A 16,726-nucleotide genomic window follows, 5' to 3' on the forward strand; every position below is an offset into this window, starting at 1 on the left:
CCCGCCCCCACCCCCCACGGCCTCCTGCCTCAAATCAAGCTCTGCCAACCCAGCTCAGGAAGAGAGCACGGGACAGACTGTCCAAATCTAAACTGAGCTGCACATTGCTCAGGAACCTTAGAAGGCTTAACCTGCCTCCTCTCAGAAAATAAGGGCATGGATCCACCCACCACTTGCAAACCCACACTCTAGCCTCGCTACCAAGATGTCTGCTCCTTCTAGCACTCCATCCTAAACTCCAAAAAGCCCATTAACACGCATTGTACTGGGAGTGTCTCGTTAGCTTCGATCACTGGCAGCAAATGGCATGGGAAAATAACAGATTTAAGATCAGTATTCAGATGTCTCAGCTTAGAGGCACTTGTTATTTGTGAATAAAGTACAGACCAATACAGAGGGAGGGATGTGGCGTGGGGATGGGAGAGCCTCCTTCTCTGCTCAAAGATCGGGCTCAGCAGAAGGTGTCCTTTAGCCTGCCCGCTTGGACATCCTCTCTGCAGCCCCAGATGTTAGGACTTCAACAGGGAGGGGCCCCAACAGCCAGAGACATAAACTTGGAAATAAAACTTTGCAGGAAGCTAAGTCCAGATTATGCCAAGGAAGACCGCACGTCACAAATGGGTCTTCATCCTGGAGATAAAACATTTCCGTTCCTTCATCCCCAAAAGGAATGTTTGTTGTAACTAGTCTTGGCAGGAGAGACTATATGCATTATGAAAGATGTTTGGAACCTTCAATGCATGATAATCACCCAGAAAGAATTTTTAAAAATACTAACATATGAGGCCTCAATTCTTAAAACTTCTCAGCTATGGGTCTGGCTAAGCCCGGACACCAGTATTTCGGTATGCAGTCCTGTGGAGAGTCACCACATGGGGGGATGTTCCCCAAATGTGTAGTCCACCTAGATCACCTGGGGAGAGTATTCCTCATTCATACAATGATTCTGTGGGACCGGGGTGGGTCCTGGGAGCCTTGCATTTCGAAGTGACTCCCTGTAAGATCCTGAGTTCTTGGCCACACTTAGAGAGATGCTGCAGTAAGGATAGACGTAACGGGACAAATCACACAAGTAAATGCTCTCCTTATTATGTTAAGTGGGGGAAAAAACCCCAAACCCAGGATGTAGAATTGTGATCACGATATGAGTTTGGGCTTGGAACCTGCTCATTTGTATAGTTTCATAGTGTGCACTGGGCCAAAAAAAAAAAAAAAAACTGGAAAGGAAACACACTGAAATGCAGTGATTACTGCCAGGTGGTGGGATTATGAGTAACTTTTATTTCCTTCTTTAAAGCCTTTGCGACTCTCTCCCCTTAAGCATTCAGTTAGCTGGACTCCTCAATACTTTCTTAACTTTATACAATAAACACATATTATTTTACATTAGAAGACAAAGTATATTTTTGAAGACAGTGAACATGTAAGCCAAGGTTAAAAGACGTGGCTTTGAATCCTACCTTTTATCCAGTCGACCTTGAAAAGGCTTTGTTCTCTGGGTGCCCTCTTTCCCAGACTATACGGTGAGGGGTTATTTGAGATGCCCCTCAAGTGTCCTCTCATGGGCAACATTCAGGGATTCTCAGATCCTGAGGCTGAAGAATCAAGGTTTCCCCTTGTGTTTTCAAATTGAAGCAACTTCAATGGCAAAAAGAAGACCTGTCTGCATTGGCAGGCCAGTTCTGTTTGCCTGTCTAATGCCTCCACATTAAATGCCCAATTAGCTGGACACTGTAAGTGGTGCCAGTCTCCACTTATGTCTTTACATGCCTGATTAACTTTATGACTACTACTCGCGCCCCAGATCCAGGAAACACATCCATCTCCAGGCTGGGTGCTTAAGGGGAGCTGACGGATACTCAGTGAAGTTGGGTGGGCATCTCTCATTTCCCAGGATGCTCCAAGAGGGACCAGAAAGGTTATGTCCCCTCTTCTGGGCACCAGTGGACGACCTCTGGAGGTGATGGGAAGCAGATCCCCAAGTTGCTCTGAACTTGCCGTCCGAATCGATGCAGATAGGCTATTCATTCTTTTGACAAATATTTATGAGTAGCTACCAGACAGAGAGGACCCAACAGAGAGCAAAACAGATGAGGTCCCTGCCATCATGGAGCTGGCGTTCTAGGAGGGACTCAGACATTATTCAAATGATCACACAGATCATCACAATTATGCTCGGAGTCAGTGCTCTGAAGGACAAGTGTAGGCAGCAGGTGAGCTCACAAGTGAGGGACATGAGCAGTAGGATGGGGCCTCAGAGGAAGTGACTGTTGAGCTGAGACCTGGGGATGAAGAGGAGCTGGCCCAAGAAAGAGGGTGAGGAAAGCACCGGAAGGAGAGGGAACAGCATGTGCAAGGGACCTGACGGATGCTTAGCAGAGCTGGCGGCCTGGATGGCAGGAGAGGAGGCTGAAGAAGTGGGCAGGGGCCACTCCATTCAGGGTCTTGAGTCTAAGAGTGGTGGGACAGCATGAAAGGGCTTTACACAGAGGAGACTCCACTTCCCTATTTTGAGACAACACTGCACGTAGGAATGGAGTCCTTGGGACACCAGAGCAGTGAGGGTTTCCAGTGCTGCAGTGGGTCCAGGTAAAGGGAGGCAGGCAGGTCTCTGGACTTTGTCTACACATGGGGCTGGACCAGGTCTCTTGAAACTACACGACTGTCCCCAACAGGTCTCACTAGGCAGTGGTGGAAGTGGACACTAGCAGGAGGGCCATGAAATGCCACTGCCCGCTGCCCTCAGGCCTCAAGGAGACACTCTGGGTGTCAGTCTCAGTGTTACTGTCACAGTCACCACAACCTGGTGGCTTAGACAACATATATTTAATATCTTAATAGTTCTGGAGATTAGATACCTGACAGGGTGTTGGCAGGGCTGCACTCCTTCTGGAAGCTCCAGAGGAAAATCTGTTCCTTTACCTTTTCTAGTTTCTAGAAGCTGCCCGCATTCCTTGTGGCCCCCTCCTCCACCTTCAAAGCCAGCTGTGTAGCATTTTCCAATCTTGCTATGACTCTGACCTTCCTGCCTCCCTATTATAAGGATGCATGTGATTACACTGGGTCCCCTGGATAATCCCGGATAATCCCCTCATCTCAAGAGTCTTAACTTAATCACATCTGCAAAGTCCCTCTGGCCATGGAAGTAACATATTCACAGGTTCCAGGGAGTAGGATGTGAACATCTTTGTTGCGGGGCAACACGTTATTCTAGATACCACACCCACATTCCTGCTCCATCTGCCATCCGGGTTCTGTTTCCACCTGATTCAGGTCTGAATCAGATTCAAGTCTCCTCTCCGGAGCAAGGTTTGAGCAATTCCTCCCTGCCAGGCTGTGGATGTCAGACAAACCGGGCTTTGGACTCTGTGAGGTTCTAATCACCTTTTCCAGGTATCAACCTCAGGAAAATATAGATCTCTACACACACACACACACACACACACACACACACCCCTGCATGCACAAACACTTTCAGAATTTAGAAATATGAGGCAGTTTTGACTCCAGTGTTGGGAGGTCCGTTCTGGAGTGACCTTGCCTGGGTCCACATTTGGACTTTGCTATTTCCTAGCTCTGTGACCTCAAGAAAGTTACTTCACCTTTCTGTGTGCCTCCATTTTTCATCTGTAAATTAGGGAAAACAAAGTCCTTGCCTCCTAGGATTATTGCAAAGATAAAATGAGAGTGTAAAATGCATGGAACAAGGTAACTACTCAGTCATGGTTGCTGCTAATTATTTCTTCCAGAAACTCGTGGCTTTTATAGCTCCCTGTCCTCATATTTTTTTCTACGTAAACAGGGTTCTAAAATCTGCCCATGAAATCCATCTTTCTAAAGCTTTTAAAAGGGGCTGCAGTGACTAGAAACTGACAGAACTTGTTCCCAACTCTAAACACACACACACACACACACACACACACACACGGCCCATGTACCCACATGTGAGCACAGAAGATGCATTCATGCACACGGCTGTACACACTCTGTTCGTGCAGGGAGCCCGGCGCCAGTTGGCTGCCTCGGGCAGACAAGGCTATAAGCCAACTGCAGACCTGACGGCTCAAGCTCTCTCAAAAAATCCAAACTGGTCTCGGAAACATTCAGGCAACTGCTTTAGAGCTTTCAAGCCAGTATTGCTGCAGTATCTCCATGAATGTTGAAGAGAAGGCTAATGGACATGCAACTTCTCCAGGAAGCAGGCTTACTGCGGCGCGCTGCAAGGCTGAGAACGACAATCTGCCTGTGAAGGTGTGATGGGTTTACAAACCGGCATCTGAATTGGTGAGGGAAATGGCAAAAAGCTGGAGGTCCGTCAAGGATGGGATGGGGCCAGAGCAGGTGCCTTTAGAGCTGTGATCGACCGTGGTTACACAATGGTTTGTAAAACACAGCAAAGTGGGAGAGCAGATGTCATATTGTCTCTCCGTCTCTGTCTGTCTGTCTGTCTGTCTCTTTCTCACACACACATCCCATTAATTCCAGAATCCTGCTACTTTCCCCCTTACCCTAACTGCCAAGTTGAGGGGTGGTTATTACCATTAAGTTGATTAAAACTGGCATTTTCTGAAGCCTAGACTGGGCCATCTGCTGCGAGCAGGGACATGGATGCTCTGAAGGGGGCTGGTCTGAGACTCCAATGCCAGAGTCTCTTAGGAACCTGTCTTCAAGCTGCTCAGTCATGAAGCCACGTGGCTGGCGTGCAGGGTGTGTGAAGTTCAGGCTCATTAATTTCCACTGTTGTTTATTACTGGTGCTACCTGGGGAGCTGTAGATTCTCATCTCTCTCCTTGATGAATTGGTGAATGGGATTCCTGTCTGGGCCCCAGCACCTTGGGGAAGGGGGTCACCCTGAGTCAGAGTTTGAGCCAAGAGAGACAGACAGCTAGAGGGCACCGCTGGACTAGGGCAGTGAGCCCCGCAAGGGAGCTGGGTCATTTAAACTCAATAAGAGCAACAGTTATCAGGTACAGTTCTAAGCCTCCCCCTGCATCGTTTTCCTTAAGCCACCTACAGTCTGTGAGGTCAGGTCTATTATTCACCCCCATTTTACAGGTGGGGAAACCGAGGCACACAGAGGGGATGTCATTTATTCAAGGGCATGCAGCCCAAGAGTGGCAGAGATGGGACTGGAGACTAGGTCTAGCTACCCAGGTGCTGTCACCTGCTTTAGAAGAATGAAGCCTTTGTTTCATTGCAGTGCTTATAGTTGGGGCTCTTTCTGACCCCTCCACCTGCCGTTTCCTGTTGTGGAAAGTAGAGCTGATAGAACGTGGTGCTGAGGCCCGGAGGGACAAGGGTCACTGCGACAGAGAGAAATGAACTGTCCCACGTAGGAAGGAGTGTGTGAGACTGAACCAATTAACCCAAGTGAACATCTGAGACACCTTGTAAATCACTGACTTCCCTGAACCCCTAAAGTCCTGTGTCAATTGTCTTCCGTACCTGCACCACCAAAAGGCAATGGGATAATGTGGAAAGACCCATTCAGGTTCAAAGTCTGGTTTGGCCATGTAAAGGCTGTGTGCCTTTGGGCGAGTATCTTAACCTCTCTGAGCTTCAGTTATCTCATCTGTGAAGGAGAGACAGAAATCTGTCTCTCCCTGAAGACTTCATGGGGATTAAAGGAAATATAACATATTTGAAAGTTCCTAACACAATGAGTGGCTGTACGTGTTTCCCTCTCTGTAGAATAGCAGAACAGGACTCTAACCCCGGAGCCAGCCAGCCTGGGTTCGTAATCCCAGTTCTACTGCTTACTAACTGTGTGACCCTGGGCAAGTTGCTTAACCTGTCTGTGCAACAGTTGCCTCAACTGTAAAATGGGAATAATAATAGGGCTTAACGCATAGGGTGTTGTGAGGGCTACGTAATGAATCCACACAAAGCTTTGGGTACAGCGCCAACACGTGGTGCTTTGTAAGCCTGGGCTCTCATTCTTTCCCTAGAAGTTGAGTATGGTTGCAGGGAAATTCTCGTTTGTTTCTTTTTCCTTTTTTGAACCACTCAACAAAAGGACTAGAGCACTGGTTCTCAACAAAGGGTGATTTCATCCCTCGGGGACATGTGGCAACATCTGAAGACATTTTGGGTTGTCACAGCTTGATGAGAGGTTACTACAGGCACCCAGTGGGTGGGAGACAGAGATGCTACTAAGAAACCCTACAGCGCAGGGGACAGCACCCACCACAGATAAGGATCTGTCCTTAGATGTAAATAGTGCTGAGACTGAAGAACAGATGAGGTCCGGGAAGCTGCGAGGTTAAAATCATTCAAGGAGAGGCGGGTTTAGGATTCATTCAATGTGTATTCATCTGCTCTTTTAGGCCAGGCACTGGGCTGCTTAAGGAATTAAGAAGGCTTCCGTTTTCATCTTGTACAAACAGATTCCATCAATTATTAAGGCTGGAGGGACATCAGAAGGCACTGATCCCATCCCTGGGAAAACTGAGGTACCACTCAGTAGCTCTCAACACTGCGGGGGGCGGTTCAGAGTCCCCCCAAACCTGATAAAATCTATGAGTACTTCTTCTAAAAATGCACACAGACACATGTATACCTATGTCTATGATATCAGGATGCCCCAGAACCCCTGAGTCCTACCCACAGAATGTCTAGGACTCCAGGTCAAAAAAAAAAGAAAAAATGGCAGAGGCGGGGTTCTTCCTTTATAGAAAGAGGAAAACACGACCTGGCTTAGTGTCAGATTGTCAAACCATAGGAAAGATGCCTACCGAGTTAGATGCAGCGAATTCCAAGCATTATTACTCGCTTCTCCCTCCATCCACATTTTGGAAAAATTCTGTGCCAAAACATAGGGGATGGTGCAACTGAGACTAAGGGCCGTGATAGGATTCCAACAGATTCTGTCAACAACAGGTCTCCCCGCGTCTCTCTGACTTCCTCCTCCATCACAGCGTCTGGGCACCAAGGTTAATAACAAATCCTAATGACTTTTTCGGGCCCATCTGCTGAGGGACGTTGACCTCGAATGGAAGCCACCCGGCTGCCTGTCCCCTCGGAGGCAGAATACAGGAGCAAATGCCTTTGTGAGGCTCTGGATAGAAAGAAATAGAATAAGGACACAGAGGAACCTACCACTGGGGGGAAAAGTAAAACAGAATAAAAACAAAACTGGCACACACAAATTTCCCCAGGCAAATGATTAATTCCAGACTTAATATGTTCAAAAGCCCTGTGGATACCCTGTGGGTGCCTGTCACTCAAAAAGGCCCCTTCGCACTCTCTGGAGAAGCACTCAGCAGGGGTGTTTGTATAGCCTGGCATCTCTGGCCACAGCTGATCTGATGAGGGGTGGGGACTCAGGGTGACCTGGACCAATCAGGGTTCCTTCCCTGGGAATTTGGAATTAGGACTAAGAAGAGCTGTAAAGCTGGGGAGGGGGTAGCAGGAGTGTATTTTCTAAGATGGGGGGTGAGAAGCAGAACTTTCATGAGGCTGGGCTGTGTTCTTGCCCTTGGATCCCTTGAGATGTCTCTGAATCCTTATATTAAATCCCTGCTTTTGCCTAATGGGATAGAGTTTCCAAAAATGGCCACCACTAACAGCCTCCTTCCCTGGATGCATGTTTCCACAAGGAGGTGGGATCTGCTTCTCCTCTCCAACAATGCAGTGGGGTGATGCCCTACCAATTCCAGACCTAGCTCTTAAGAATCCTGGTGACTTCCATCTTTGCTCTCTTGGGATCCAGCTGCCATGGAAAGGAGTTCAGACTAGACTACTGAATCGGGAAAGATTCCATGGAGAGAGAGGGGCTGTGTAGAATGCCGAGGCACCGATAAGGAATCGGAGCTTTCCTGGCCCTTCTGGTCCAGTTCAGCCGTCAGCTGAGTGCAGCTGAGTGAGTGACTCCAGCTCATGCCACACGGAGCAGAAAACCCACCCAGCAGAGCCCTGCCTGAAATCTTAACCCACAAAATCACAGAAAATAATATTCTGTCGATGTTTGTCGCCAGTAAGATTTGGGTGGTTGTTATGCAGCAGTAGAGAACTGAAATAACCTGGCTGGAATTAATTTCCCTTCGTGCGAGCTAAGTGTGCTAACTAGTATGGGTGGTCTATAGCAGTCAGGGCATGCGTGATAAACTCTGAGATCCCAGCTAGCCTTGAATAAGGAATGTGAGGCAAAATGAGGCTCTTTAATGCGTTTCCCTTCTGGCCACCATCTCTGCCTCCAGGGATGCGGAAGACAGCAGAGCTGGGTTGTGGGCCGAGCGGTGAGTGAAGGTTTAGACACCCTCCTGCACAGAAGCAAAGAGGCTCCAAGGTGAGAACCGGCTCTGGTCTGCTGCCTCGCCTGGAGGTCCCCGGGGGGCGGCTAACTCCAGCAAAACTGCCCCAGGGAGGCAGCACCCGCTGGGAGACCTGAGGGTGATTCTCCCCCTGGAACTCTCAGAGCCACAGGACCACGGAGACCAGTACTCGCAGCTTTGAAGGTACAAACAGGTTAATAAGATCTGGAAGGAATCATGGGGCCGAAACAGAAGGGATTCTAGCTTCCAGCTCCCCAAATGTCCCCTCCGAACCTGAGCTCTAAGAATTTCTATGTTCCGCAGAGTCTAAGAATTTGAGGCCAGGCCTTCAGGAAAGGCACGCAATAGTTAAGAGCATAATCCTGAGAGTCAGCCAGACTGGGACATACACCTGGGCTCTGTGTGGCCTTGGACAAGTGAGCTAACCTCTCTAAGGCTCAGTTTCCTCACCTGCATAATGGGGATAATGATAGCACCAACTGAGACAGGGCTGAGAGGAGCAGTTCGTGAGTTAAATCCACATGGAGTTTTTAGGTCCAGTGCTGGGCGCATAATAAGTGCTCAATCAATAGAGGGTACCCATTGTAATGATGGTTTATTATGTAAACAAGGATTTCACCTGTCTCCCAGATGACTTACTCAGGTAATAGAAAATAAAATCCAGCCTTACAGAGCTAGTGTCTGGATCCAGAAGGGGATGCAGATACAGCTGCAATTTTAAAAGATAGAAGGAGCTCATTTGCTCTGAGCAATGCCACCAACAACGTGGTACGGGGTCCTCCACCAGACACCCCCAAATACTGTCGAGTCAGATCAGGAAGGATCCTGAGGCTCAGACTGCCCTGCCTCGTTGGATGGGTGGGGAAACTGAAGCCCCCAAGGCTTATTAACTGAGCCTTAGGTTGTGGAGTGGGACCCCGTGGCACCCCGTTTTTCAGCCTGGCTCTGTGTCTGATGTGTTCTCTCCTTTCATCTGACTCCACTCTGATCCTCTCCAGGGGAAGCATGGGTAGAACAGGAATGAGGGCAGGTTCGAGCTCCTAAGACACAAATAGCACTGGGTTTGCCTCTGGCGATGCTACCAGTGAGGGCTGGCAGCTGGGAGGGTCCAGGAAGCAGCCGCAGCCAGAATCCTCCAGGATGTCCTCCCCACTCCAGCAGAAAACCTACTGTCTCAGTAAAGCGACACTCTGTCACCAAGGGCTTGGCCCCAGCTTCCTGGGAAGGCTCTCAAATCTCCTTCCAGGGAAGCCAGGGGCTTGCCAAACAGGAGTCTCAGACATAATTCTATAACAGAGGCCTTGGCCAGTGTAAAAACCTGAGGTTCTGCAGCAAATTCATCATTAAATGATCGTCACCATCAACGGAGCATGTGCTCTGTGCCAGGCACCACGATAATCCTCTGCAGGCTAATTAAGCACTCACCAGAAGTGTGTGCTAATGTTATCCCCATTTTGCAGATGAGGAAACTGAGGCATGGGGCGGTAAAGTGGCTTACCTGAGGTCACAGAGGGAGTTAAGTGGAGGAGCTGGAATGTGAACCCAGGTCTCTCTGACTCTGGGGCCCCAGGGAGGCCACTGGGCTCTTGTACCACATCACAGGCAAGACATGGGGGACAAGGTAGGGGACTCATGGTCTAGAATGTTCAAACTAGAATCTGCTCAGTCCACAGAGACTCCCCTTAACTTTACACCCAAAGGCAGCCCAGTGGCCACGTTAAGGCAACGTGGTCAGCACCCCTGCCCACAGCTGACTGACAAGGGGTAGAATCTGATATAAACAGAAGCCAGCTGATCAGAGTGCCTTCTCTGGGAATTTGGACTCTTAACTATAAAATTCCAAACTCTCCAGCATCTTGGCCATAGGAGATGGAGAAAGAAATGTGTGTGTGTTCAGGGGGAGATGGACAACATTGTCTATCGTGTTTACTCATTCACTCAACAAATATTTTACTGCACACCTACTACGTCCTAGGTCTGGGGATTCAGTGGTGAACAAAATAGGGAAGAATCTCTTCCCTCAGGAATCTTATAATCTAACAGGTGGAGAGACACAATAATCTAAATGTATAAAATACGAAATGTTAGCAGGGGGAAGTGCTATGCAGGGAAAAGGCTGACAGGAGTTCTTGCTTCGAAGCAAGGATTTGGCATCCATATCCTCCCTTCCCGCAAGGCTGAGGCCCATTGTTGGTCGAAGTGAACACACACACACATGCACTCACACACGCACACACACTCACACACCTCTAGCCTGAACAACTCCTCACTCCTGATTTGCTTTAAAAAGCAAAATCAAAACTCAACCCTATAAGCAGACCCTTCCAGACCTAAGCCTTTAGCAACCCCCGAGGAAGCTGACAGAGGGTCAAGCACGAAGCTGACTCAGCCTGTGACAGGTTATTTGTCACTTGTCACCAGCACCTCTGATCTCCCCAGCCCACCCGGAGTCAAATTATCTGCAGAGGCTTAAATCAAAGGCACCCACTTCCTGTGTGTTCATAACATCATTTTCCATCCAAGAACCTTGTTAACCCCCAGCTGAGTGTGTGGGTAGGGAGATAAAAGGGCCCCCCAGTGCCCACATCAGCTATAAGCAATTGGTAAAGGCTGCCTCCCGGCAGCAGGATCTGGGGAGGAGGCTGGAGGAGGAGGAGGGGGCACCCCCTTCTCATTTCCCATGCAAGATTCAGTCCTGGAGGACCACTGAGTGGCCTCCTGCCTCCTGGCAATGGAAGTTTCCAACTATGCCAAGACTCCCTTCTCCTTACACACATTCGCCCTCCTCTTCTCCCAGGGCCCCCTCCCCTCTCTTTCCCCGACTCCCATGATCTCCCACATCACCCTCCCAGCTTCCCAAGCCCACCCACATACCCCTCCCTCCCCCCCATCACACCATCCCGTCTCACTGATGTGTCCCTCTCTGACACACGCACACATCACATCCTTCTCACATCCCGTGTCTCTCTCCCATACGTGTTTTTGTATCTCTGCCCTCCGAACCCCTTTTCCCCTTCTTCCTACCATTCGTTAAACCACAAAGCATGACCAGGCCTGGGCCAGGAACCACACATGCTTCATTACACTCACTCCTTACGACCATCCTGTGGGCCGCTCACTGCTATTTCCCCCACGCTGTGGGAGAGCAAACTGAGGCTCAGAGAGTTGAAGCAACGTGCTCGGGGGATCCACGGCCGGCAAGTGGGGGGCTGGGATGGAGCCCTGGGCTCTTCACGTCCAGACCCACCAGGCTAACCTCTGCTGCCTCACACGCAGGTTCCCTTCAGGATGGATTTCTCTAATTCTCTCAAATAATTCCTTTCAGGTGTGCTCTCTCTTTGACATACTGTCTCTTTGATGCATCCTTTCTCCTCCTTATCGCCAATCTCCCATCCCCCTCTCAGGAGATTCCCCCTCCTCCCCCAGCCAAGAACCCCCCTCCCCCTCCAGCCCGCAGTCCAGTCTCTCCTTTACTCTCTTTTCCCCTCTCCCAGCTCTCCCAGCTCATGCAACAAAGATTCCAGTTCTGCCCGGGTGGGTGGCTCGGCATATCACAGATCACAGATGACAAGCCCCAAAGGCAGCTCATGCTGCCCGAGCCCAGCACACCCTGCCTGGGCAGCACGGCCCCCTGGCCCTTGGTGGCTCTCAGAACGACTGGGAAGCAACAGGCCTCACCCGATTCGCTCCTGCTCCATCTCTTCCATCTTCTCGGCACGAGCAATCACCCTGTTGATGATTTCCTTCTCCTCATCGGTCAGCTCTTCCTGCTTCCTCTGTCGGTCGGGCTGACCACTGGGATGGACAGACCATCCCGTCTGAAGCCTGAAAGGTAATTTGGGAAGGCGTGAGGCTGGAGAGGGAGTCAGCAGTGTGGAGTAGTGGTTAGGCTCTAGTCCCTGGAGTCTGGTAAACCTCAACTCAAATCCCTGCTGGGAGACTCTGAGCAAAAAATATCCATCTCTCAGAGCCTCAATTTGCTCCTCTGTACAATGGGACACACACATCTCCCTCCTAGGGTTCTGATGAGTTCATTTCTTAAAAGTGCTCAGCACATGGCAGGCACTCTGGAAGTGGCATTTGCAGGAAGTTCATGGAAACCTGGAGGATAACGGTGTTCTCAGGAAAAGAAGACTTCTACAGCTGCAGTGGAAACACTTCTGGGAGGGTGGTCTGAAGCCCTGGATCCTGGTTGACCCCAGCCCCCTCCTGGCACAAATATGTTTGGTTTGGGCCACAGATTTTTAAAAAATTAAGAGTGGGCAGTGTGCCTGAGGATGTGAAGGAAGATCAATATGCTAGCCAGCCTACAAGATGGTCCCCAAGGATCTCTGCCTCCTTCCCTACGTTGTCCCCTTGTACACTGAATCCCAGCTGGCCCTATGTGACCAGCTAAATACAATGGCAGTGACAGCAGGTGACTTCCAAGGCTAGGTCACAAAACATATTGCAACTACTACCTTGGTCTCTTGGGTAATTCACTTGAGAGGAAATCAGCCATCATGTCATGAGGACTCTCAAACAGCCCTGTGTGGAGAGGAACTGAGGCCTCCAGCCAACAGCCAGCACCAGCTTGCCCCTCCATTCATTTGCTGCCTTACAAAGCAGCTCAGTGAGAGCACCGGTGAGACACTGGGCCTCATACCTAGTGGAGACCCTTTCAAGGGCACCTTCCCACAGCTCACAGTCTGGTCAGGGGTACAGTCAGCCACGGGTCAGACCTGAAGCCAATGCCTTGCACCCCACCACACAACTCGCTGGGGTCAGCACACACAGGAAGTGTACGACTCCAGAAACATACGCAGGAGTGGGGGTTCCCCAAGAGGCCCTCCTAGGATAACTGCCTCCATCTGCAGATGAGCAGAAGGCCCGCTGGAGGCTGCCAGCCTCTCTCCAGACCCTGCCCCCTCCCTCTGCTCCAAAACACGCTGTTGACAAACACCTCATCCAGTGTTTGAAAATGTCACCAATTGATCTCAGTGGGGACTCACAAGCCTCCTGTGGATTTTCATGTTTTAATTTCAAAAGCAAACAGAGGGAAATGAGATGGTTTTTCATACCAAAGCCTTTGCTCTCAAGGGAGAGCATGGCCCATCTGGGCCTCCTCTGGGCTGGGGAGTGCTGTGAGCATGGAGACTCTGAGGGTGCTCCCATGACAGGGCAGTGGCGCCCTTGCCTCTGGGCACAGGATTCCTGCTCCACGTCCTTAAGACCAGAGTCCAGTGTTGGGATCTTATTAAAGTATTGGACAAGTTACTCAGAGAACCGTGTCTAATCCGGCAAATGCCCAGAGGGCCTACTGTGCGCCAGCGTGAGCCTTCCTTGACCGGGTGGAGTTCAAGTTTGGAATCTTGTGTCTGTTGCTTATTAGCAGTGTGCATGCACGGGGGCTCAGAACCACTCTGTCAGTTTCCAGATCTGATAAGTGGGAACGATGTCATGCCTGTTCCTGCTGGGACCCTCAGAAGCTACTCCTGACCCCCAGTGGCTGCATGATGACAGACTCCTGGCTTACGGCTGGGACAGGTCAGGGAGAGGAGGACTGGCCCGTCTCCACTCTTATTCACATACTTAAGACAATGCTTCCTGGAGAATCAGTGAAGGGCGCCTGCCTCCCAGTCCCTAAAACTGTCTAAGCCATCGTTTTCAACCTGTCATCTGGAGTTCCCTGGAGGGTCCTCAAAGGGCTGCAGGAGAGTGGGCCGTGGAGGGACAGAGTGGGCAGGGACCCAGGCCCTCCAGCCCTGATGACAATGCTGGGGTCCCAACACTAGCAAAGCAAGGATAACAGTAAAAGAAAAAAAAAAAAAGAAAGAAAGAAAGAAAAGAAAAAATTACAAATTAAAAAAAAAATTTTAGTATTTGACATTTAATAAAAGCATGAAATACGGTTTATTGCATTGATGACCGCAATACTTCACCCTTCTAGGTATCCATACCCTTTGCCCTATGAATTTGAAACTGCTCTCAGCAGAAGGTCAGAGGCTATTCCCTGCCCCTTGAATCCTGCCTGGACTTGAGGCTTACTTTGAGCAACAAAATGCAGGGGAGAGAGGCTGTGCCGTCCGGAGGCTAAGCCTGCAAAGGCCTTGTGAGTTTCTGCTTACCCTTACAGCCCTGCCGCCACCATAACAAAGAGCCCAGGACAGCCTGCTGGAGGACGAGAGGCATGTGGAGCAGAGCTGACTCACTCCAGCCCCCGCCGTCCTAGATCAGCCAACCCTTTGATGAGCGAGCCCAGCCAAGATCAGAAGAGCTACCAGGGAGCCCAGATTCCTGACAATAAACAACTGTCCTATGCCGCTGAGTTTTAAGGTGGCTTGTTACACAGCAAAAGATAACTGATACACTATGCACTCTGGCAGCAGCAACAAATTAAGTGAAGCTTGTTAAACCCCCCACATTTATTTTACAGTTTGGTATTGTTTTAAATTATGGTTGCATAGAGTGAACCATGGTATGCTTAATGTTTTCAGCCACTAAAGGTCTGTATCCAGCTCCCCTCTTTACCTGTCTTATATATTTAGCTTCAGAATAAAATATTTTTCAAAGAAAGAATTTTGCTGCTAACAAAAAGTCTGAGGATCACTGCAGCTGACCCGCTTATCTTCTGTATGCCTGGCACTCAGAGGACGGATGGGAATTGCCAAGAAAGATGCCTGGAGAGACTATGGTCCGAGGCTCGAGAAACCAGCATTCTGGATGTGCTTCACCCCTGACCTGAATGCACCTGCTTAGGTGCATCTAGAGATGGTCAGAAGGAACCCTCCCACCGAAACCAGCACCAGTGGCCTCTAAAACAAAAGGAAATTAGGCCAGGTGGAAGCCCCTTACAGACGTTTTCCCCCTAAAATACGGCAAAGGGCAGATTCCCCCTCCTTCCTGCCTCCCACCTAGATTCTTCATTTCATGCACACAATAGTCATGTAATAAATACCCACCAGATGTCTCTATTAATATATTATAACTCCCAAAAGGAGTGGGATGATGGAAATGCTGTCAGGGCACGAAGGCTCTGAAGCATTAAACAGCAGTAGCGTGCAGAAAATTAATCCTTTTTCTTTCTTTTCTTCTTCTTATCCCCTCCCTTCCCTCAGGATGCCGGCATAGGCAGGTGTCAGCAGAAGTCTCTTCACAGCTCAGTGAATGAGATTTTAATGAATCCTGAAGGGGAGGGTGTGGGAGGAGGGGCTTCTATACCACAAAACATTTCACACAAGCCCTGCTGGCATAGAGGCCCCCTCCCAGACGAAAGGGGTTGCTGAAAGGATGCTGTGGTCCCCCAACCCCTTCACAAAGCAAAGAGGATCTCGGGATCCTGATCATCTTTTAAGCCAGAATGAGTTCCATTCAGTTTTTCTAAAAATTTCACGCTCTCTCTCATATGTGGACTTTGCACATGCTGTTCCTTTGCCTGGAACTCCTCTGTTTCTTCTCTATCTTGCGCTTCCTTTACGTAGTCTCAGCTTGCACATTACTTCTTCCAGGAAGCTCTCCCATCATCACCCAAAGTCTGGGCTAGGTGCCCTTCATTGTGCATCCTCCGGCCACTGTGATTCTGCTAGTGTCGCTCCATGCACAATGAAGTGTATTTGTTGGTGACTGGCTGTTTATTTGTTTGTGAACCCCTCTAGACATCCACTCAAACTTTGGCCAAACCTGTATTTCTGGTGCTTAGCACAGAGCATGATACGTAGTAAGCCCTGGGTGAGTGTTAGAGAAGGAAGCAAGGGAGGATGGGAGGAGGGGAGGAGGAGGAGGGAGGAAGGGAGGGAGGGAAGGAGGATGGATATACACTCTACCTTTCAACTTTCAGCATTCAGGAAGTCTTAAGCACTTGGGACCCTCTGAAGTCATGAACTTCTCTCTTGCGATGTTCTTATTTACAATCGGACAACATTTCAGTGTCTCTTCCTAGCGTGTCTGAATAATAGACTCACCATCTTCATAAAAAGATCTTGTCTGACCAGAATCTTACCACACCACGTATACAAGCACGCATACACAATGTATGTGTGTGTGTGCGCGCGCGCACATATATACACAATAGGGTAAGGCAAGTTTGTGATCCACACCTTCCTCTGACTTTATCTGCCGCTTTACAGTTGACAAAGCTTTCTCATGCATCTCATCTAACTGTACCATCTCCCGGTGAGGGTGGAAGGTCAGGGTTACCATACCCATGTAACAAAGGAGATGGCCTGGGCTCAAGGAGGTGGAGGGCAGTGCCCTAAGGCCACACTGACATTGAGTCCCAGGGCAGGACTCAGACCTGGGTGTTCTGAGGCCAGACCAAGCACTGTGCTTGTGGCTCTGTTATAACTTCCCCACCATGGGGAGGGTAAAAATGACCTTCCATAGTTTCTGACTGTGCACACACAACCAAAGCCCAGTGTGCTTTGCAGCCTGACTGTTCATTTATTGGACCCAGCATCCAATCTGTCATGCATATT

The 16,726-nt window shown here is 49.6% G+C and overlaps 1 protein-coding gene across 3 annotated transcripts in view; it reads right to left on the bottom strand.

Moving 5' to 3' along the window:
• The window catches only part of RPH3A (rabphilin 3A), an 89,284-nt gene that overhangs the window by 36,260 nt on the left and 36,298 nt on the right, over nt 1-16,726 (bottom strand). Inside the window, exon 5 of one of the 3 annotated variants that reach the window (XM_031442762.2) lies at nt 11,952-12,098. In XM_031442762.2, the coding sequence (XP_031298622.2) occupies nt 11,952-12,098 (147 nt within the window). Of the gene's footprint in view, nt 1-11,951; nt 12,365-16,726 lie in introns of those variants that run through there. The other 2 variants (XM_064481209.1, XM_031442765.2) reach the window with 2 other exon arrangements.

The sequence above is a fragment of the Camelus dromedarius genome, chromosome 31, assembly GCF_036321535.1.
Source record: "Camelus dromedarius isolate mCamDro1 chromosome 31, mCamDro1.pat, whole genome shotgun sequence".
In the NCBI taxonomy this organism is placed as follows: domain Eukaryota; kingdom Metazoa; phylum Chordata; class Mammalia; order Artiodactyla; family Camelidae; genus Camelus; species Camelus dromedarius.